At 33.0% G+C, this 24,349-nt stretch overlaps 2 protein-coding genes across 2 annotated transcripts; both read right to left on the bottom strand.

The window, feature by feature from the left end:
- Positions 1-3,453: 3,453 nt before the first annotated feature.
- LOC107605165 (tetrahydroanabasine acetyltransferase) lies at positions 3,454-7,469 on the bottom strand. Its single transcript, XM_016306943.3, has 2 exons — positions 6,907-7,469; positions 3,454-4,351 (listed from the first exon to the last, which is right to left on the bottom strand). Exons 1-2 carry the CDS (start codon positions 7,387-7,389, stop codon positions 3,695-3,697), a joined length of 1,140 nt encoding a protein of 379 aa, XP_016162429.1. The 5' UTR covers positions 7,390-7,469; the 3' UTR covers positions 3,454-3,694.
- A 14,281-nt stretch (positions 7,470-21,750) lies between these two features.
- LOC148563028 (uncharacterized) lies at positions 21,751-23,259 on the bottom strand. Its single transcript, XM_088491128.1, has 2 exons — positions 22,402-23,259; positions 21,751-22,329 (listed from the first exon to the last, which is right to left on the bottom strand). Exons 1-2 carry the CDS (start codon positions 23,257-23,259, stop codon positions 21,751-21,753), a joined length of 1,437 nt encoding a protein of 478 aa, XP_088347254.1.
- Positions 23,260-24,349: the final 1,090 nt, after the last annotated feature.

The following is a 24,349-nucleotide window of genomic DNA, read 5'->3' as shown; positions in this document are numbered from 1 at the left end:
TGGATGATTAAGTTTGAGGAATTGACGTTTGGAAGCTTGGAGTTTGTAAAAAAAGAGGTTTTTGAGGCATTCTGAGTTTAGAGAGGAATCGGTCAATGTATGGTTTTGGTTTCTTGTAGTTAATGTTTAATGTCTCGTGAAAACTTAGGCTAAAAGACTTTAAGATAAGAATGAATTGAATGAATTATTGATAGATTGTGTATATGGTATATGATGTGTGTATAAAGGATGAATTAATTTGTATGTGCTGGATTATGACATTGATGAGTATAAAATAATTATGAATGTTGATGTGTTGAGGGTTGATGAAGGGTTTGTGAAATTGAATTGAACGGATTAGTTGAGAAATGTGTGATTTAATTTTGAAATAATTTGATACTGAAAATGATTTGAATCACCGAGAGATGTTTGGTTTGGTGGATGGAACCATTAAGGGGTGGCAAAAGTTCAAGTTTTAGAAGAGATGTTACCGAAATTTTTATGAAAATATGAAGTTTCGTTTGAAGTGATTATTTAGAAAGATTTGGATTTTTAAGGATTTTATAATTTAATTTTGAATTATTAAGAAAAAGATTATGTTTTGAGTTTACTTTATTTAGAAAAGAATGAATTGTGTTTTGAGTATGAATTATTAATGAACGAAACGGAAGGTGTGATAATAAGGTTTGAAGTAATGAATTGTGGTTGAGAAAGTGCGGAAATGATGGTTTGTAAATGAATGAGATATGTGACCCGGGGTAAGAGGCAGTGGCGTTGTACACTTGCTCCGGGAACAGATGAGGAAGAAAAATGATGAAAACTAAGTTTGAATTATGAAATTGAATGAATATAATAAACGAGACATGATTATGGTTGATTGATGATGAGTATGTCTGTGTTTTCTCTCTGGTTGTAAGGGTGATAGGGCACATAATCCCTCTAATAGTGATAGGGCACGTATTCCCTCTAATGGTATTAATGCGCAACAGAGAGACAGTGTTTGGATTAGCTACCGGACATGTCGGGTTTGGCTATATAATCGACAAATGAGCTCATCAGCCATAGGACATGCATACATCATGTGCAGTTATATATTTTGCTTGAGTGTGTATTATTTTGGTTTACTTAATTGCTTAACTCTACTTATCTGCTACTTGTTCTACTTGTTATAATTGCTCCTCTATCTGTGATTTCTTTGGTTAAATTGCATGCGTATATTTTCTGAGAGACCCTTTTTAGTGGAGGTGTGAGGGGGTTGTTCCACCAGTGATTCGAAGGATTGGAGGAGACAGAAAGTGAAGTGTTAAGTTAAAGTTAGATTTAGAACTTGAATACTTTAGATAACTTACTTAATTTCTTGTTTAGTTGGATCTTTAAGCTAAAATCTGAGTGTGTTGGAGTTCTAGGAATGCCTCTGCCTTTTCTGGAACCTTTTATATTAACTATGCAGGCACCTTTACGATGCTGAGAACCTCCAGTTCTCATTCCATACATATTGTTGCTTTTCAGATGCAGGTCAGGAGGTACCTCACTGAGCATTCTGGAGACTCTGTAGAAGCGAAGAACTCTGGGGACTTAGGGTTGTATTTTATTTATGTTTATTGTATATAGATTCTCCATCTTGTATTTTATACTTGCCCCTCTCAGAGGTTAACTTGGAGAAACATGTGTTTATTTTATAGTTTGAGTTTTATTTTAGGTTGTATATATATATATATATATATATATACTCTGGCCAGCCTTAGCTTCGCAAGTCGAGTCTGGAACTTGATATCTATGTTTTGGAACTCTAATCTGTATATTATGTTTTTTTTTTTTGCCTTCTTATGATATTACCTATCTATTTTATGATTATCCATGCGAGTGTGACACGATTTTCTGTTTTTGCTTTTGCTTAGCTTCTTCTTCAAGGCTCATAGATATGATTTCTTTCAACTATATTTATATACGTATTTTACTTTTAGAGGTCGTAATACCTCGCCACCTCTGCTTTACAACTTAAGCGTAAGGCTCTGTGTGGTAGGATGTTACATATATGACCGTATACTCTTCTCTTCTCTACCCTGTTTTTATATCGTTAATTATGAAACGAAAATAAATTATCTCCTGCATAATCGCTATCATAGACTCAGTAGATGCCAAATCTATTTTGGTGTTCAAGTTTTAAAACCTTAAAAAGGTGACCCTAAACTTCCTTCTCTAGGCGATTGAAAACCTTCAATTGGTATCAAGAGCTAATGTTTGAAGCATCAAGTCTAACAACTTAGAGAAAAGATCCAAATGGCCAATATAAGAGCAAATGTGGTTGCTTACACTCTTAACGAAGGGCAATCCAATAACAGACCATCATCTTTCAATGGCAAAAACTACACCTATTGGAAGGAAATGATGATGATCTTTATACAGTCCGTAGCCTACAACGTATGGAAGATAATCGTAAACAGCCTAGATGTTCCAACAAAGACCAATGCCAAGGTGAAGTTGTTCCAAAAGAAGTGGAGTGGAATGATGAAGACAAAAAGAAAGTGAAGCTCAATGCCAAGACTATTAACATGATGCACTATGCCATTAGCTGTGAGGAATTTCGAAAGAATTGTCCATAATGTCAAAGGTTAGAAAACTTCCCAAAGAAGCAGAAATGCCCCAAAACTTCATTCTAGAGGTGAAATTGTTCGATGTGTGAAGAATTAATTTTATGGGACCTTTTCCTCCCTCATATTCAAATAATTACATCTTAGTTGTTGTGGACTATGTTTCTAAATGGGTGGAGGCAGCGCCATTGTCCACTAATAATGCTCAAGTGGTATTTCAATTTTTCAAGAAGAACATTTTCAATAGGTTTGGTATTCCTAAAATCTTGATTAGTAATGGAAGAAGTTACTTCTGTAACAAATAATTGGATGTTCTTCTCCACAAATACATGGGATCAAACATAAAGAATATTTTAATAGAGAAGTTTTTAATTCTCAGACAAGTGACCAAGTGGAAGTTTTTAATAGAGAACTCAAGGATTCTAAAGAAGACTGTGGGAGCTTTAAGAAAGAGTGGGTCAAGAAATTAGATGATGTTCTCTGGACATATAAAACGGCATTTAAGACACCCATTAATATATTACCATACCAATTTATGTATGGCAGATTTTCTCACTTACTATTACTAGTGGAATTAGAGCATAGAATTTATTGGGCTACCAAGTTCTTTAACTTTGATGCTAAGACTGTAGGAAGAGACTCCTTCAATTCAATGAGCTCAATAAGTTTATGGTTGTCGTATATGAGAATGATAAATTCTACAAGGAAAAGACAAAAATGTTGCATGATAAAAAAAATCTCCTCAAGAACAGTTGAGCGCAGACAACAAATTCTTCTCTTCAACTTGAGGCTGAAAATCTTTTTTGGAAAACTGAAAATAAGATAGCCAGGGACTATTTTTAAACTTTTTCAAAGAACGCCAAAAAGTATATTAACTTAGATATATAATAATGTATTATTATATTTATCGACTCAAATCACAACCTATAGATATTAAATCAAATACAACAGCACTTCCATTTGGTTTATTTAATATAAATAATTAAGTTCAAACCCTTAATTTAAACCATACTTATATATAAGGTCGATCCATAAGCTTTTGTTAATAATCTATCCACAAGTAGCTCATAAGCTAACTTGATTTATTTATTGCAAGCTAAGCTTAAATGGATATTATCCTCGTGTCAATTTGGAGTTGGAGGTGTGACTATAATCACTGCAGATAAATTATCCCTTGGGTGTGGCATTGCCATAACATGTCCTTCAGGAACTGATGATGCAACCCAACATGAAACATGGACAGGTTTGTTTCCTTCACAAAATGCTACATCGTACAATCCAAACTCGTTCCACGTTGCTAGGGTGATTTGATATTTGAGACCCAAACTCTTAACATTGTTTCCACCATTATTTGAGCAGCTTTCAATTGTGACGACCCCACTTGATGAGGATGAGTCGTTCTTCACAAGGAAAGAAAATTTTGAACCCATTTGTATGTTATGTTTATGTTCCAAGTCTTTAACACAAAGCATGGCTAACTCCCTCCATGTTTCTTGATTGATACTCATGATCATCACATCAGTGGTGGAAGTGATCTTGAAAATCATGCTTTCTGCTCGCTTTCTGCTGAATGTGGGGCTGATTACATGGCTGGGGAGAACCTCATGATCTTTCACCAAAGGGTGGATAAATATGGATTTCTTAATTTCTCCATTTTGGGGTAACATTTCTTGGTATATCTCTGTCCATTTCTTGAGGAAGTTGTCAACTGCCAAAACCTCTGTCAATAAGAGGCTGCAGCTAATGCCAATTGAGTACCCTCCACATTCAAACTTAGTCACCTAAGACAGTGAGTGGGGAAAAAATATCACTTTCAATAAAATATTCAAAACATTTGAATTTCATGATATGTGATGTTAACTTTGAATTTCAGTTGGCTGAAAAATGAACGAGGAAAGAAAAATGGTAAGTCAGACTTACACAAAATTATAATAATATAAAAAGTACAGAGAGTTAATTTTTAAATAGTCGAAATTAATCCATTTTCTCATTATTAAATTATTTTTTTGCTTTATTTTTTAGGAATTTAGGATTTAATATTAGAATTTTGGATTAAAATTTAAAATTAAAATTAAAAAAATTAACTGATGTCGATGGAAAAAATAATATTATTTGAACAACTCGAATAAGCAACTTTTTTTATACGGCCTCATATGCAAATATGCATTTAAGGGCTTATCGAATAGTCATACTCACTAAAGCTGTTAATGGACTAGTACGATCTATCTAGATTCAATTTATCTATATCCCCAGGTTATATAAATTGAGTGAATGTTTTGTTTATGGCCATAAATTTTCAGTTCAAATCGTTTATGATCAATTCAACAAATTAAATGGGATGATATGTTTATTTTGTATTTGTCTTTTAAAAAAATCTTTCTGATAAAGAATATTAACAAAAAAGTGTTGTTTTAATAAATACAAAAAAAATATATTAAATATAACGTATTTATTTAACTCAAAATTTAAACCAACCTAATTTTAGAAGGAAAAATTCGCCAATTTAAATGAAGAGATTGAGCAGGATGTAAATCATAGGATCCAAGCAGGGTGGTCAAAATGATGGAGTGCATCTAGTTTATATGCGACAAAAAAGTGCCTTTAAAACTTAAAGGTAAATTCTATCGCACCGCTATAAGACCGGCTATGCTTTATGGTACGGAGTGTTGGGCGGCTAAATGAGAGCACGAACATAAGCTGAGTGTGGTAGAGATGAAGATGTTGAGATGGATGAGTGGTCATACGCGATTAGATAAAATAAGGAATGAAGATATAAGGGAGAGAGTTGGAGTAGCACCCATTGTGGAAAAGATGGTTGAATCGCGTCTTAGGTGGTTTAGACATGTGAGAAGAAGACCGATAGAACATCCAGTCAAGAGGGTGGATGAGATGGAAGATGGATAAGGGACGAAAGACAGAGGAAGACCTAAGAAGACCATCCATGAGGTGGTCAAACGAGATCTATATGTAAATGGTCTCTCTGTAGACATGACACATGACAGAACACAATAGCATCGTTTGACTCATGTAGCCGACCCCACTTAGTGGGACAAAGCTTTATTGTTGTTGTTGTTAAATGAATAAACTTAGTAATGGATTTAATGTGTTTACACTCCTCTGCCTCCACTAACTACAAAAGATATGATTGTGTCCCCTTAAAACCTTATTATTCACATGGAGGCCACTCAGATAAAGATGCTTAAAACATCTTTTTTTAAAGATGTTTTCATGTTGTGTTTTAATTGGTTTCTGTATAATTTATGAACGAAAAAAATTAACTATCCTGATAATTTTTTGTATTTTTATTTATATTTTAATTATAAACATAAATATAATTTAATTATATTATTTATGAAATGTGATTATAGATGTAGATAAAATTTAGATATATTACTTATATATAATTTCATTGTATTGTATTGCTTATAAAGTTAGATTATAATTATGACAATAGAATTGTTCTTGTATTTTTATATGTGTGACTAATTGGTGGTGTTAAAACATTTACTCTTAATTATAAATAAGGTTTATAATTTAAAAAATCAAAGACTCAATTAAAAAGATACGAAAAAAATGATGTTAAAATATTCTAACACTTTAAAATAAAAATATTCGAAATTCAATTAAAAGTTATTTAAATTTTAAACTCAATAAAAATTTATATTCAATGTGTTTTGTATTAAATATATTTAATAACCTATTATATCATATTGGTTGAAATTAGTTTTTATAATGTTAATTTTTTAATAATACTTTATTAAAAAAATTATCTTTTCAGAATTTTTTTAAAAATTAATTAATATTATATATATATATATATATATATATATATATATATTGTTAGATTACATCTTGTTATAAAAAATTTATTTATTTTTAATGCTTATATTAAAAATAAAAACAAAATTTAAATTAGTAAATTTTAATCTATAATATAATAATAATATAATAATTATTTTATATATTATACGAATAAAAATTAATTATATTTTTATTTATAAAAATTTTAAGAGCTTGTTTTATATATATATATATTTTTTTTTTGATAAATGTGATATATTTTTTATGTAAATAATCTTTTAAATCTATTACCTTTTTTATTTTAGTCTAAATTAAATGTTTTTTATTATTTTTGGATAGAAAATCTTTTGAATAATTTAATAATATATGATGAGGAATACCAAATAAATTATACAGAAACCAATTAAAACATAACATGAAAACATTTAAAAAAAAGACGTTTAGGTGGTTAAACTTATGCTATGGGTAAATGCACCAGTAATTCATTAAACGAAAAGTAAAGTGAAGTACATGTAGAAGAAATAATAGTACTTGCCTGAACGGAGCACAAGGGTGAGAACTGAGGAAGTGTCTCATCAATTTCCTTCCAGTAGACAAGCTCAGTCTCATTATCATTGTGTCTCTCATTCAGATCAAGAAATTGTGACAAGGTCCATTGACACTGTGCCGACAATAATCGAAAGCCAGAATCAATAGACACAATTTCGAGTCCCGTGTCTCTTTCCAGGAGCCTGGCAGCGAGTATAGGGTAGTCCACTAGGGCCATGCACAGTGACTCCACAATCCAACCATAAAAAGACCAACCACTCTCCTCACCATTATCGTTATTATAGTAGAACACTACTTGGTAGCACCCTCCAACAATGCTATCATGGTCGTTACTGGCTAACAACACTTTTTGAGCTAGCCGTGGCTGAGTTTCCTTGACCGGTGCCACAGTCTTCACGGCTAAGATCCGCACCTTTGGGAGGCTATGATCATCATCATGGCTGCCACCTTTGTCAAGCACAACCTCCATGATTTCTTGGGTTAAGTAATGACCTTTGATAGTTGGAATGAATTGTACGGATTCTACTTCGAACTGTCACTCTTAATATATATATATATACACGGATGGATACTCCTTCATGTAAAATAAATTTTTGTTGATCCTTATATGATGAAAATTGTAGGATTATATTTTGATATACTATAAAAGTATTATTTTTATTTAAAATGTACTTTATATAAAATAATTTTATAAAAAGATATTTTTGACATCTTTATTTAAGTAACTCCTATATATAAAAATTTTTGTGTAGCATTTTCAACAGACTTAGAAAAAAAAAATGACACTTTTTCTTTTAAATGACTTTTTTTATTATTATTATTTTTAAAATATATAATTATTTTATAAGAATTAAATAACATACATTTTAATCTATTAGACTAAAATACTCTTTAATAATATATTATAATTATATATATTAGTATTAATAATATAAAATATATATCTATTATTAATGTAACAAAATTAATTTATTTTTAATATTTAACGTATTATAAAAATATTTAATTTATAATTTTTTATATATTTTATGATTAATAATAAAATATTTAAAATAAATAAATTTCATTACTTTAACAATAAATATATATTTCATATCATCATTATTATTATTATTATTATTATTATTATTATTATTACTATTATTACTATTATTACATAATATAAAATATTTTACCTTTTTAAAAAAACATTCAATTAAAATTTTTTTATATATTTCATGATTAATAATAATATATCAAAAATAAGTAAAATATATTACTGTTAGTATAATTAATTTTATTTATTTTTTATATTTTATTGTTAATCATGAAATATATAAAAAATTTAAATTAAATATTTTTATAACAAGTTAAAATATTAAAAATTAAAATTTATTACAATAATAATAGTTTTATATTATATATTATATATTATTGCTTTTCTTGAATAACCAAATAATTATCATTAATCGATATATAAAAATAATTATTGAAAAGTATTTTAGTCAAATAAATTAAAATGTATGTCATTTAACTCTTGCAGATGAGAAGAATGCATATTTTAGAAATAAAAAAAATATTATTTAAACATCTCATAAAAAAGAAAATGTTATTTTTTATGCAAAAAATTATTATAGAAATTGATATTATCTTCGTAAAAATAAAAATTTGAAAAATACAGACAACTAATTTTTAAGTAACAAATTTTTTTGTAAAATTATTTTTTTTATTTTTTAAAATTACAATTTAAATTTTAAATTAAAAAACTGTTTATATTAACTCAAGAAAGTTAACTTCCTATCTCAATTCTAAAAATTTATTTCATTTATTATTTGATATCTGTAAAAACTTTATTCAAAAAGGTCAATTCCATAAAGATTTTAATGAGGGAGTTAACTTTTTTTTTTAATTTTAATTTTTAAATTCTATACTCCGAATACTCTAGAAACATCTCTTTATATCTGAATACTCTAGAAACATCTCTTTATATTTTTTTATATAGTGTCTAGTCTTATTTTTTCATCCTCTCTTACTTTTTATTTTTATGTAGTTATAACAATAATGTTTGCTGAAACTACACACTGTTATGATTCATGAAAAAGTGAATAGTATTTTCGGTTATTGAAATATTATATGAGGAATATTAGGGGTAAGTAACTTTGTGATTTGTAATTATCAAATAGTCAGTAACTTTTGTGATTTGTAGTCATCAAATAGCCATTAATGATGGTTTTAATGGTGTGAGATTTTATTCAATGGCTCACTTTTCTTTGCTGGTTACATGCTGGTCAGAATTTAACAAAGTTGCTGGCCCCTAGACTTTTTCATATTATATTTATATTAGGTGAATTTTATTCTATCTTTTCTAAAATAAAGGGTAAATTACCCTTTGTGATATATACAGTGATTATTCATAAATTATTCTTCTATTAGACCTCCAAGATTCACGTTATCTTCTTTTTTCTTTTCAATTGGCACGATGTTTCTCTTTAAATTTGATAATAGTGTCATTTTCATAATCCACACCAAATACACATTTTCTTCTCCAATTTTAAAACCATAATTCCTCTCAAATCTAATCACCATTTCCAATCAATTAGGTTAGGATTTTAAACTTGTTCATATACTTTCAATCTCCCATTTCAACGAGCACATCTATTAATTTTTCAGCTCTCTCCTTCCTAAGATTTTCTTCCTAGTATTTTTCTTAAAATTCAGTCGGATTAACAATGATACTCCTCTTCAGATAACCAACTTTCGTAACCTTGTATAACTATATAACAAAAACAAACCAAAATATTAGTTAGTCATAAAAACAATGAGTCAATAATTACCATCTTAGGATTTTTATTATCTGAATAATAATTGAAAAATAATTTAAGAACGATTAAAGATAAAAAAAAATAAAATACTTTGGTGTCTCCTTTCACGCACCAATTACCATCATTTTTAACTAATATATCACAAATTTCTATCATTTTTTAGCTCTCTCGTTTTTTAGATTTTCTAGGGATCGTATTAGAGATAGTAATTAGATTTGACGATCTCATTCAAACTTTAAAAATCTAATTAAAAAATAATTTATCAATAATCATTATATATGCCACAAGGGATAATTTACCCTTTATTTTAATTTAGAGAAGACATGGTAGAATTCACCTTTATATTAGTATTGCACTTAATAATTTTAGTCTTACACTATCGTTTTTTAATATAACTAAAAAAAGAAAAAATAATAAATAAAGTGATTATTTAAAAAAATAAGATAAAAATAATTATATAAAATTAAATGAATATAATTGAATTTTTTATAACTTTACTTAATAGCCTAATTTAATCTAAATTTCATAATTACATAATCATTAGATTTTACATTAATTTATATATTTTAAGAAAGTAAATATCTATCTGGGTTTATACCCGGTTGTAACTAATTTTGCATCGCTATAAAATAAATAATAAAAATATTAGGTGTCTAAGTATTTTTATTGTTAACTAAGATAATTAAATTACTAGGATTTAAATTTCAGTTGCGCTCTTTCTCTTCTTCCTGCTCCTCTGTTATCACTACTATCACTGTCATTATTATTACTGCTGCTACTATTATTGTTGTCATCTTCTTCTTATTATTATTATTACTAGTTCATTTTTTTCTTTTCCTTCTTTAACGTCTTGTTGTTGTTCTTCTTCTTCTTTTTTTTTTATTTTTTTTTGAATTGAGTGTATCTTTTTTATTGAGCGAAATTGAAAACGTATAAATATTTTTTATATTATTTTTTTATGTTCAATATTTGTATGCTATATGTGTGAATTTATGTGATACGTTTAAATATTTGTGTGCTTTAATAAACCAGAATTTATTTAATCATTTCTAATAAATTAGTGTTAGTTACTAAACTATTAACTTTATTACTTATGTTATTTTGCTATATTCGATATTTGTATTGTTATTGTATATATTTTTTTTCTTTTATTATGGTTATTTATGATGTCTTTAGTTTTCTTTAATTGAATTGTTTGAAAAATTAGTGTTATTCTATGATTCTGATTTTTATGCAGTTATATATGTAAATTTGTATGCTATACTGAATAAAAATGTGTGCTACACTTAAATATTTGTGTGCTATGATAAACCAGAATTTGTTTAATGATACCTGTCAAATTAGTGTGAGCTACCAAACTAATAGCTTCCGTTACTTATGTGCTGTAAAAATGTAAGAGTGTGTGTTGTTTCATTTTATTTGATTTACACATGTGATGTGGTATAGTGTTTACAGTGTTGATGGACAACTACAACAAAGACGAAGCGTTCGCTGAACTTTTCAAAAACCATTTACATTCAAAGCTGATTTGCACCCCTTGCATTTAAGAACAACATTCCATAAGCACAAAGAAAATGTGTTGGGTGCACTTAAAAATTGTCGTGCCGCACTCTCTGAAGACCCTAACCACCAAGAAATATTGAAACTGCAGATCAGAATTAATAGCCATGAACCATGATGACATATTTAAAAAGAGTGTCAACAGTACTTTTTGTATGTGTGTGTGTTTTTTTCTTTTTGAAAAATGAAACTTATCATGTAACATTGGCTTGCAATGAATGGTGATTGGTTTACACATCATAAAAAAAGAGAGAGAAAAAAATGTATAATATAACTCAATAAAAGAATATACACATAAATTTTGGTGTAGTAAAAATTTGTATATTGTGTTTAAAAAATTTGTATATTATGTGCAAAAATTTGTGTGTTGTGTCAATAAATTTGTGTTACATTATAATTTTTGTGTGCTACACTTCAAAAATTTGTATACTCTAAAAAATGTAGAAAGACTAGTATATTTAGTGCAAGCTCTTTAAATTATGTGTTAGTGGAGCACTACTCATATGTCATAGGTTTCATTTTGAGAGTAATTTTTATTATAATTAGATCAACTTAGTTAAACTTAATTGTCAATAAAATTTATACATGTAACATCACTAAAAAATTAAAATACTAATTTTAGTATGTCTTGCCAACAGTTGGTGAGTCGTCTATTAGGGGTGTCCATGGATTGGATCCGATCCGCATATCCGCGGTGTTTATCCGAATCCGATCTGAAAATTGCAGATATGGATCTGATCCGCAAGGCTTTCGGATCGGATCGGATCGGATCCACACACTAATCGGATCGGATTGCGGATTTTGTGTTGGTATCCGCATATCCGATCCGCATATCCGCGTATCCACAAAAATAAAGAAATAAATAAGTAAAATATTCTTTTTATGTTTTATTTTAACTAATAATTATCATATATGTTAAATTATTTTAATTTATTATTCAAGAAAAGTATGTTTAATATTATTTTAAGAGTAAACATATTTAAAAGAATAGAAAAAAATAAATTTTATTGATATTTTTTTAATAAAAATAAGCTTTTAAAAATATTTTTGTGTTTTGCGGATATATCCGATATCCGATCCGATCCGATCCGCAAATGTGCGGATCGGATCGGATCGGATCCAACCTTAAAAACTGCGAATATTGGATCCGATCCGATCCGATGATTGTAGTGCGGATCGGATCGAAATTTTGACCATATCCGATCCGACCCGATCCGCGGACACCCCTATCGTCTATAACCTATTTTATTATTGTCTTATTAAGAGACGGCAATCATAACATACTAAGAGTATAACAACAAGATTGCGGTGAAAATTTTAAAGGATATTGAGAGTCATTGATATAAAAAATGTTATTTATACATTAAAATCAGTCATCATATATTTATATATTTTATATTAATAATTAATTTTAGTGGCTGATTGTCAAAATTTTTATTATATAAAAATACAAAAAAAGTTTAAATTTATAAAAGTTGACTTTTTGGTGTTTGGATTAATTTCTATGTGAGAAAATTTATATTTGGTTTGGTAAAATTATATATTTTTTTCTAAATTAGTTTATAAAAACTAACTTTTAAAGGATAGTTTTTTAAAAATTGTAACATTTATGTTTGGTAAAAATAAATTTTATAATTTAAAAATATTATAATAAACATTAATGCAAGAACTAAATTTATATATTAATTAATATATGAGATTATATTAAATTTTTAATTTTGATAAACATAACCCATTTTTGAAAAGCTCCACTTAAAGTGTTTTCAAAAGTATTTTTATTTTTTAAAGGTTTAATTACTCTGTCAGTTGTTATAGTTTTTCTAAATTTTTAATTAGATCTCTATATTTTTTTTGTTTTTTATTGAGTCTTTATACCATATCAGATTTTGTAATTAAGTCTCTATCGTAAAAAAAACGTTGGAATTAACGGATATTTCATTAAATAAAATGCCTAACACTTGACTGAATATTCTGTTAATTCCAACGTTTTTATCATGGTAGAAACTTAGTTGCAAAATCTGATATGATATAGAAATTCAATTAAAAAGAAAAAATATAAGAACTTAATTAAAAATTTAGTAAAACTATAAAGACTAATAAAGTAATTAAACCTTTTTTTAAAAATTACAAATACGCACATAATCTTTTTTACTTACCATATGTAAAATGAGGAAATTGTACTCATGTTTGACATGCCATAAACTAATCTGTCGCAGATTTTAGCTATATTTAAGGGGTTTGCCACTGATCCATGAGTTACTTCATACACAAAGCAAAATTTAAATCTTCAACATTTACTTAAATAAACGAATAAGCTGATCACTCAACCAACCAAGTTAATTTCCTAACACATTTCTAATACATAGGTTATAAGACCTTAGTAAATTCCATTGTAACTGAAATAACATTTACTTTTCAATAAAGTCAAGAGACATTTGAAAACGAACAAAGAGAGGTTATTCACATGCAATACATAATAACACAAAATAAATAAATGAAGAAAACTCACGTAATTTTTTTTTGTAAAAGTTGGAAAAAAAACTTGTGTTAGATTTTATTTAAAAAGCTTGTGGGATTTCATACCTGTGCAGCTGCTGGCTGTGCTTTTGTCTTCTTTCAATTTTCTTTTGCTTTTTATTTTCTCAACTAGTAATAACTCCTATTTATATAAATTTATACATAAAAAATATATAATTTATATTTATATTTATTAAGATTTGAACACATGACTTAATAAAATTTATATTTATATTTATCAAAATTTAATTAATAAAATGTATTTATTAAAAAAATTTCATGGTTATGCTAACTAGTCAAAATTACTAAAAACGGTTAATTCCAAAAATTTCTGATATATATATATATATAAAGAAAAGAGAAAGATAACAGAGAACAGAAAAAGCTAAAAAAAAGGATTTTTTTTTTCTATTTTAAATAAAACAAATCCACAAATATGGAATAGACAAAGGAGAAAGAAATTAAGAAAGAAAAAGTGAGGTGTTGAAAGTACCAAATGGTTAGGTGAATGCAGTAAATGAATATATATATATATATATATATATATATATATATATATATATATATCCAGTACTAGTTCTAATTTTATAATGCAATAATGTATTATATAATTTTGATTTTGTACTAAATGTCTTATTATTTTACCTATTCGAACATTCTCATGTTAGAATAAAAAAATATTTTTAAAATAAATATTTTACACATAAGTATATTATTTTATTATATTTAATTCAATTCTAATTAAATTTTGATTAAACTTTTAAATTTTTAATTCTATAAATTTGGTTTTTAGTAGCTTGACAGAAAGGGGGAAGGAGAAGAACATATTAGAGTTTTTTGTGGTTGTGTAAATCAATAATAACATAATCTATATCTATATTATATAAAATAAGAATCTAAAAAAGTGTTTGTATATAAGCTTTTCTAAATATTCTTCAAAAACATATTTTTTTATTGTTTTAAAGTTTTTTCCATTTAAATACTATTAGTGCCTATTTAAGTTTTTTAAAAATATTAAGAATCTTAATTTATTTTTTAAAAATAAAATATATATTAAAATTTTTTATTCTATTAGATATTAAGAGAATAATTAAGACGATGAATTAGTATTATGAAGAAAATCCCACCACTTTTATTAAAATCTAGTGTGATTGCGTGGTCTGGTCTAGTCCTTCGTCTCATTATAAGTAATTATGATTCTTCTGGTTCGTGACAGCACTTAATCAGCCAAAAAAAAAATGAGCAATTCCACACTATTTGATGAAATCTCACACCATTAAAAACATTAATAATAACTAATTAATAGTTACAAATCACAAAACTTACTGCTCCTTAGTACTCCCTTTATTTATGACTTCCAATGATTTTACTCTTAAAGTTTTTAGCGATTTCAACGACATCGATGGGTGAGAGGGGCAGCCACAACATGATGGAGTGGCAGCAATGGAATGAGATAACAATGGGGTGAGAGGGAGAGCTATAACCCCTAAAAAATTTTATAGAAATTAAGTAGTATTTCTTCATGTGATATGATCAATCCAATTGATTACAGTTTTATTAACTCAGTCATACTATGTTCAAGTCCCGCTTTGGCTAGGTTAGGATACTTTTTGTCGATCTGGTTTGATATATGAACTATTTAGTATCTACACAATTGAACGATGATGATCACTCTGAAATTAAGCGAACCAGACGCATTTTAGCTCTAAGGAATGGATAATAAAGCCAGTTGGCTATTCAGCTTCTTGTTAAATATACCGATTTTCATAAAATATATTTCACAGATATAACTAAATTATATTTTATACATTAAATTAATTAATTTTGATATAAGTGATTCGATCAATGAACAATCATTTGAACCATTAACCTATTAACTCAGTATCGTGATCAAGTTGATTGTCGGATAGGTTTTAATCTATGGATTAACCGGTAGTGATAGAAAATAAGAATGACAATGAAGCAGGACAGAGCATATATTTCATACCCACCTTGATGAATATTAACTATTTTTCATATTATCCCACAAGTATTTTATTTATCGTCCCAAATGTATACCCACGCGTCTTTTAATAGACCCATATCTATTCTGTTTCAAATGAGAGAATTTTTTTAAAAAAAAAATATCATCCTTCATGAATGAAATATAATCTATGACCTATAAAAAAATATAAAGTACTAAAATGTGAATTCTTCACACAAATAAAACGACCAAAAGAGATACCATCTTTGTCACTATTTCCGGTTATTATTCTTTTTCTATTGCCTTTGAGAGTTAGGCTCAGTTTAGGTAAATAGTTTAATTAAACTCTTTTTGATAAAATAATTTAAACAATAAATAGTTATACAAAAAGTAATTTATAAATAAGTTATTTTGTGTTTAAATTTTTAGTTCTAAATGTACTTATTTTATAGGAATGTGATAAAAAAAATATTAGTATTATGAGAGAAGTCATTTTTTTAACTTCTTTATAAGTTCTTAAATAGTTTTTTAAAAAGTTACAATTTGATTTTAAAAGTTGTATCAGACATTAATATTACTACTTTTCATAAGTTAAAAACTCAAAAACATTTCTTTTAAAACTTTTCAAATAGGTTCTTAGATTCATTTGAATTTTATAAAGACTCTACTTATAATAGATTGTATTTGAAACAAGGTTCTTCATTTTGTTCATAAATCCTTGTTAAGAATTAATATCACGGGAATTTTTTGTTTGGCAATAAACCATCGTTTAAAATCACGATTTATATGTATTTTTAAGTGTTTAATTTTGATGCATTATTAATCAATTTGGATCGATTTAATGGTTAGTTTAATAGTTCAGTAAATTTTGGAGGTTCGAATACCGTCTTTTGTATACAGATTGGCTAGTAAAAAATTTTTAAATAGATCTTCGATTCGCGACGAATTAGTCATTTACTTAACGGGATAGAAAATATTGTGAAAAAAATTAAAAAAATTTATGTCCTTAAATGGATATTAATTATCCAATCCATGACGGATTAATCCTTAATCTAATGAATTAAAAAATACTATAAAAAAAATAAAAAAAAATTTATGCATTATTATTGTAAAAAATTTTACACAGACAACATAGTTATTCAATCAGATTTATATATTTAGGTAGATTTTGAAGTAACAAGTTAAAATTTTTTTTCTAATATGATAATGCACAATTGATTGTTTGTATAAAATTTTTTATATTAATAATACATAAAAACTAAACAATTTTTTTAATTTGTAATTTTAAACCACGATTTACATAAAAACAAAATAGAATAGGAAATGATCCAATTTCGTTTAGGACAATTATACTTTGTAAGTTAAAAAATCCTAATGCTCACGTACATTTTGAGGTTAATATGAATAATATATTATGAATATATAATAATTGGAAATCTTAGTTTAATTTATTTTTATAATTATTTTTTTAATACTTAATAAATGACGATTTAAATAAATATATTATTTTTCAAAAATTTAGAATTTAAATCTTTTTATTTAAACGTTAGGAAAATAATAAAAAAATAGTTAACAAAAACTTTAATATTTTTCATGTATATTATAAATTTCTCATTTCTTAGACACGTGGCACATTTGGCTGCAATAAATTTCAACTTGAAGTGATGGGACAGGCGGACGGAGCAGTTAGCTCTCCCTTTTGTCATTTATGATTTATGAAGAAATTAATTTGTAGATTAAGACTTAACACTTTGTTTGGATATAGAAAAAAAAAATAAAAAAAATAAAAAAATAAAATTATTTATATATTATTTGAATAAAAATAAATAAATAAAAAATAAAAATTTTTTTTGTTTAAATAAAAAAAATTATAATAATATAAAATTATATTAATATTTTTAAGTATTTTGTTTTTTTATTAATCAAAAAATAAATTTAAAATTTTACTAATTTTTATCTATTTTTCTTTTATTTTTTTTTCATTTATAAAAAAAAATTCATAAAAATCATATAATTTTTTTTTCAACCCAAATTTCACTCTCCATCTAAACAAAAAAAAGTTCACTTTTTCACTTTTCCTTTTTTTTTTTCCCTATTTTTTATAAATCCAAACAAGTCCTAAGAGTTGATTACGTTATTACAATGATGTAGATAAACGTTCGAGGGCAAAAAACTAGAATAAGCCAAGGCAAGAAATGTGTAACCTAAATACGCCAAAGTGAAAATCGTTTTAGCAATAAGCCAAACGTGAATTTTATGTAATTCGAACCAGGGTAGTTCGAATTACAAACCTTAGTAATTCGAACCAGGGTGGTTCGAATTAGGTGAAGACTTGCTTTGTGTGTAATTCGAACCAATGTGGTTCGAATTACTAACCCAACTAATTCGAACTCATCTAGTTCGAACTATAGCCAATTGTGCAACGTATGTAATTCGAACCAGGCTGGTTCGAATTACCCTTGGCATGGTCCTTCATAAATCGAACCAAGCTGGTTCGAATTAGTGGTGATTCGGCTATATAAGGAGTTCGAATCACCCTCATTCGAACTATTATTCCTTCCCCCTACCCAACGAAATCTCAGAGAAAACGACCCAGATTCTCTCCGAGGAAGACCTGAACGGAATACTCTGCTGATGGGGGACGATCCGGCACGGTTATATCGCTTGGACGGAGTCGCTCATATAGCCGGGGTCATCAACGACGAGGTTAGTACGGAAATATTTTTGATTATAGCGGTTTTTGTGACTTAGTATTTTTGCATGTGGGTTAGATGGTGGTATATGTTAGTGGTTTATGTAGGTGGTTTATGTTAGTAGTTTAAGTTAGCGGTTTAAGTTAGTGGTTTATGTTAGTGGTTTAGGTTGGTGGTTTAGGGTAGTGGTTTATGTTAGTGGTTTAAGTTAGTGGTTTAAGTTAGTGGTTTTTGTTAGTGGTTTATTTTGGTGGTTTATGTTACCGGTTTTTGTGAGTGGTTTATGCAAGCGGTTTATTTGAGTGGTTTATGGTAGGTGGTTTTCGTTAGTGGTTTTATGTTGGTGATTTGTTTGACTTGTTTGATTGTAGTTGTTTTACGCTAGATGTTCTATGTAAACCGGTTTAGTTAAGGTTTTTCTTGTTAGTGGATCTCGTTAAGCCGGTTTATGTTAACGGCTTAGTTGTGCGGTATATGGGTTTTTTTCCAGTTGCTTATCTTTCATGTAATGTTATGCGGGTTTATTTAGCAGAATGGTTTGTTGATGATTTATCGCGTTGCTTACAGTTGTGGTTGGTTTTTAAGCTGGTTTTAACTATGCGGTTCATTACTACTCGCAGCTCCAGCGATGCATTAGGAGCATGCGGCGGCAGCAGGGCATGCGACTTGATGATAGATACGTTCCGTACTTGCAGATGGCAGGTCTATACCATCTTGCAAGGTTGAACGACCGATGGTTCCGGCTAGACGAGGCCCTTGTCAGTGCATTCGTGGAGCGATGGCGTCCCGAGACGCACACGTTTCATATGCCGTTCGGAGAGTGCACTATCACACTCCAGGACGTGGCATACCAGCTGGGTTTGCCAGTGGACGGCCATTACGTGAGCGGGTGCCTGTCAGAGTTCCATATATACATCGAGGGTGGCCGTCCAGCCTGGGTCTGGTTCCAGGAGTTGCTCGGAGTTATACCTCCTCCTAGTCAGGTTCAGAAGTACGCCGTGAACTGCAGCTGGTTTCAGGAGACTTTTGGCGAGTGCCCGGAGGATGCATATGAGGAGACTGTGCGCCGATATGCCCGTGCGTACATCATGATGTTGTTGGGCACACAGCTGTTCGCGGACAAGTCCGGGAACCGGATTCACATCAGATGGCTTCCGTACGTAGCGAGGCTGGAGGAGCTGGGTACCTACAGCTGGGGTTCTGCAGCACTGGCTTGGTTGTACCGTTGCATGTGCCGAGTCGCGAACAGACATGTCGTCAAGTTAGCCGGCCCGCTTCAGATACTTCAGTCTTGGATCTTTTGGCGCTTTCCTCGGTTTAGGCCTGCAGGATATGAGACGTTCAGCTGGCCGTTGGCCTCGAGGTACTAGAAACGGCCTTATCTGTTTCAATTTTACACACATCACTACATTTCATTAATAGTCTATTGCATACTCTAAACACATATTTCAGTTGATGTAACACATGTGTATCTTGCAGATGGTCAGGTTACAACCCTTCCGGGAGCGAGAAGGGTCCTAGAGTGGCGATGTGGAGGCTCAGGATAGACCGGTTACAGGACAGGGAGGTGAGTATGCAAGTTAACAAGTGTCCTTTTATACTCAAGCTTTTCTATTTGGTTCCAACAGTTTCCCTGACAAGAATGGCTTCCTTGTGTTGTGCAGTTCATATGGATGCCGTACAGTAGCCCCGACGTACTTCAGGTTTTGCATCCGGAGGTTTTGGAGCCTCGGCATATGGCGTTGTGGCGCTCTGTGACCGCGCTGATCTACTTTGCTATCATAGAGTGGCATCAGATAGATCGTGTTCTTCCGCAGTTTGGAGGGGTTCAGCCCCCTCCGCTTCCCACCCTGAACATCGACTTTCTGATGTCCAAGGACGGTAGAGGTGGCGATCGGTGGTTCCCGTCTTATTTGGAGAAGTGGCATCTCTACTGGGACTCTCGTCAGGAGAGTGTGCTGAGGTTCGACGTTGTTGCCGACCCCGGACCGTCGCATGAGTTCCTTGATTGGTGGAGTCAGCATGGGAAGAGGTTCTTGTCTCCGGACACGCAGCTAGGGAATCCTAGATCAGTTCCGGTTCCAATTGAGGCGTCACAGCGAGGTCCAGGGCGAGTTCCTGACATGGAACGTTCTGAGGACGTGCCGGACAGGCGTAGGGTTGAGAGGAGGATGGGTGTGGGGACACGGCGGAGCCAGCATGAGTTTAGGTGGCCTGATCATGGTATGGACGATGATCACGACGCCGGTCCAGTTAGAAGCGGACGACGAGCCCAGGGAGGTAGGGCGAGGGGGCATGCTGACCGTGGGGACGACTTCGATCATCAGCATGGGCCCATTGGCGGGGGTGGTTCAGGGGCTGTTGCAGCTGCGGGTACTAGTACACACGATGGCGGTCATGGGGGTGAGTGGTATGGTACAGGGATGGGTGACGGGGCTGACACGGGTGACGCTGGACTTGGATCGGGCCCTCTTGGACATTACTTCGTTGGTGTGCCAGCCGATGACCAGCCTGAGCAGGGGGGTACACCTTGTGTTATCCCGGGATCACAGTGGTCAGACTTTCTTGGGTCCGAGACGCTTGTTGGGGACTTCGGGAGTCCACGCTTCCTAGAGGAGATCAGCGCCATCATGCAGGGGGACGTCACTCCCCGCATTGGTGGCCAGAGCTCAGGCACACAGGCCCCGTTAGATGTTGATCTGAACGAGCCTCCATCGTCATCCGGTGGTCAGCAGTTCTGTCTCGGAGGTACCCCTCCATCCGCCTTCACCGCTGCATCACAGTCTGTCGCAGGGGTGGCTGCGGCACCCCTGCATGTTGCGCCACCTGCACAGCCTGCCCCGTAGGAGGATGGGGATGACATCGAGGATGAGGAGCCGTTTATCCGCCGAGGTCAGAGGGCACGGGTAGCCCGTCGCTGTGATACTGGATCGCATCTGTTTAGATGATGCACGTTTCATGTATTTTTTTCCTATGGTTCAATCATGTATGATAATGATATGTACTTTCCTTGTTATGTTGTAGTCTATTTACCTATGTTATTTGTTGTTTGTGCTGTGGGACATTGACTACTTATAATCATCAAATCATGAAACAGTTTAGTGTTTACCTTTGCATATTAAAATTTGCATCGACGGAACTTGTAGCAGTATTCATAATGGAAGACAACATATTCATTACTACTCACAACAATCAAAGTACAATGTGTAAAGATCAAACAGTTACATAAGTGCTAAGACATTGCATCTAACAGGAAAACTAAAATGTAAATAAAACTAACACAAACTACATGCCCACTAATGGCGTCCTGCCTGAGACGATCCTTCAACCTGTGGGCAACAACGTCGTGTGTGTCCGGGTTGGCGACATAGGCCGCACCTCTTTGGCCGATTCGGATCTGCCTCGTCCATATTCGTCCGTATCCTGGTGGATCTAGGACGACCCTCTCTCGCACGCCTCCTGTCAGGGTCCGGAATCACCGTGGGCCCGTCGTAAGGTGGCCAGAAGCCCTCCGGGATCGGAGGTGTGAATCCCATCCGATACACACTGAACACCGAGCTAATCTGATAGACGCTGTGAACGTAAGAGGTCCAGGTGAGCCGTGAGTAGGCACAGCATGCAAGTGCGTGCTGACACGGGAAATGAAGCACCTGGAAGTACCCGCAGTCACATGTCTGCGATGCAAGCGATACTCTGTAGGTACCCAACGAGAAAGAACCAGTCGGAGTGGTCTCTGCTACGGTGAACTCGGAGTTATCCCGGCCATACAACGTCACCGTGAAGCACCTGGCCGTCTTCAAGTTGGCCTCAATCGCCTTCACCAAATGCTGACTGAATTGTTGACCGGTTCCCATCTGCGCCTCAGCCTCTCTCCCCTTGCGAACAAAGAGTTCCGCAAGCCTACAATATGTTGCCTTCACCAGGGATGCTACAGGGAGATTTCTGACCCCCTTGAGGATTGAATTCACACACTCGGAGATGTTCGTCGTCATGTGACCGAATCTCCGACCCTCATCACGATGCTGAGTCCACATGGAGTAGTCAATCCGGTTCGCCCAGTCACACATCGCCGGGTCTTCAAACTGAAGAATATCAAACCAGTAATCAAATTCAACCTCGGTCTTCGCATACGCCGCATTGACTAGTAGCCTCCTAGCATCTTTGCCCTTGAAGGTAAGGGAAAAATTAGCCGCTACGTGTCGTATGCAGAATGCACGGTACGCAGATGGCGGTAACCAACCTCCGTCAGGGGCCTCAAGCGCAGCCTTGATGCCGTTGTGCCTATCCGATATAACCAGCAGACCGGGCTGCGGGGTCACGTGCTCTCGAAGGTGCGAGAGAAAGAATGTCCAGGACTCTGCATTCTCACCCTCCACCAGGGCGAATGCGACTGGTAGAATGTTGGAGTTCCCGTCCTGTGCAATCGCGATGAGCAACGTTCCCCCATACTTCCCATACAGATGTGTGCCGTCAATGCTGACTAGCGGCTTGCAATGACGGAATGCCTCGATGCACGGAGGGAAAGTCCAGAAAAGTCTGTGGAAATACGCTTGAGACTCGTCCACCTGTCCTCCAACTCGAACCGGGCTCGTTCTGAGGACCGCAACACTTCCAGGCATCGTCAGCTGGACACCCAACACCCACCTAGGGATGTCGTTGTATGACTCATCCCAGTCACCGTAGATGAGGGCAATAGCCTTCTGCTTTGCCATCCATACCCTCCTGTAAGTCGGCCTAAAACCAAAGTGCGCTGCCGTGGCGTTTAGGAGGACCTTTATGCTCACGGATGCGTCAGCCCTAACCATTGGCATAATGAACGACGAAATCACATGATAATCCAAACTTCTGTGGTCGCTAGAGATGGATGTGGCCAGGCAAGTGTGAGGTCCGTTGTACCGTTTGACCTCCCAAAGACCCTTGCGCTTCTGGAGACTCAGTCGAATCAACCATGTGCACCCATTTCCAAACTCGGAACACTTGCCCACATACCTGCGGTGATCGGACTCCAGCACCTTGTACTGTACCCCTCGCCGGATGCTGTAACTCTTCACACTTAGCAGGGCCTCGTCTTTATCCTGGAATTGCTGACCAACCTGGAACTCTGTCAGACCAGCAGTCCCTTCCGCATCTCTAGCTCCGAATCCAACAGCGTTCCCTAAAACCCCCTCATGCCTCATGGCGTCCAAGTCCAATGAGGAAAAATGTGGTGGATACTGCTGTGTGCCAGAGCTAGAACCACCGCTCGCCAATGCAGGACCAGTCGCTCCAACCTCGTCGCCGCTGTCATCCTCAATCGTATCCGGCTCGACGTCGTCCTCATCTGCATCACCCAAGACTCCATCTCCGACGCCAACCGGTGGAACGCCCTCTAAAGCGTTCAGCATAATATCAAAGGATCCTGCCTCGTCGCCTACCCCGTCATTCAGATCAACAGCAAAAGACGGGGAGGCGACAAGTTGGACCGCTGGCTCGTACACTGGGACGGAGGAAGAAGCCACGGCAGCCCTGGAACTGGAGCCAGCTGCCGTGGCTACATTGGTGGTATTCCGGTTGGAACCCCCTGAGCTGGATACCACATCAATCAGCTTTGCGAGCAACTCTGGTGTCCTCACCTCCGGAAACTGCCTCCGACAAAGAAACATGACTTGCAGGTCCTCATCACTACCAATCGTCAGACAATCATACTTCACCGTATCGTGCAGGATCGTGACTGGAATGCGATAGAAAAATTTCTTAACCCGCTTCGCACCTTCCAGGCCAAGTTTCATCAGCACAGATCTAACAAGGTCATCATAGCTTGTCGTTGGATTCACGACAATACAGAGAGGATCCTTATCTGTGAACTTCACTCCGGAACGAGTTTTCCTCTTAATGGATCCTCTGTGGTGAACCAGA

The sequence above is a fragment of the Arachis ipaensis genome, chromosome B6 (assembly GCF_059453495.1).
Source record: "Arachis ipaensis isolate K30076 ecotype BB chromosome B6, ASM5945349v1, whole genome shotgun sequence".
Classification (NCBI taxonomy): domain Eukaryota; kingdom Viridiplantae; phylum Streptophyta; class Magnoliopsida; order Fabales; family Fabaceae; genus Arachis; species Arachis ipaensis.
The sequence above is the reverse complement of the archived record's forward strand: the minus strand, read 5'-3'. Positions and strand labels throughout refer to the sequence as shown.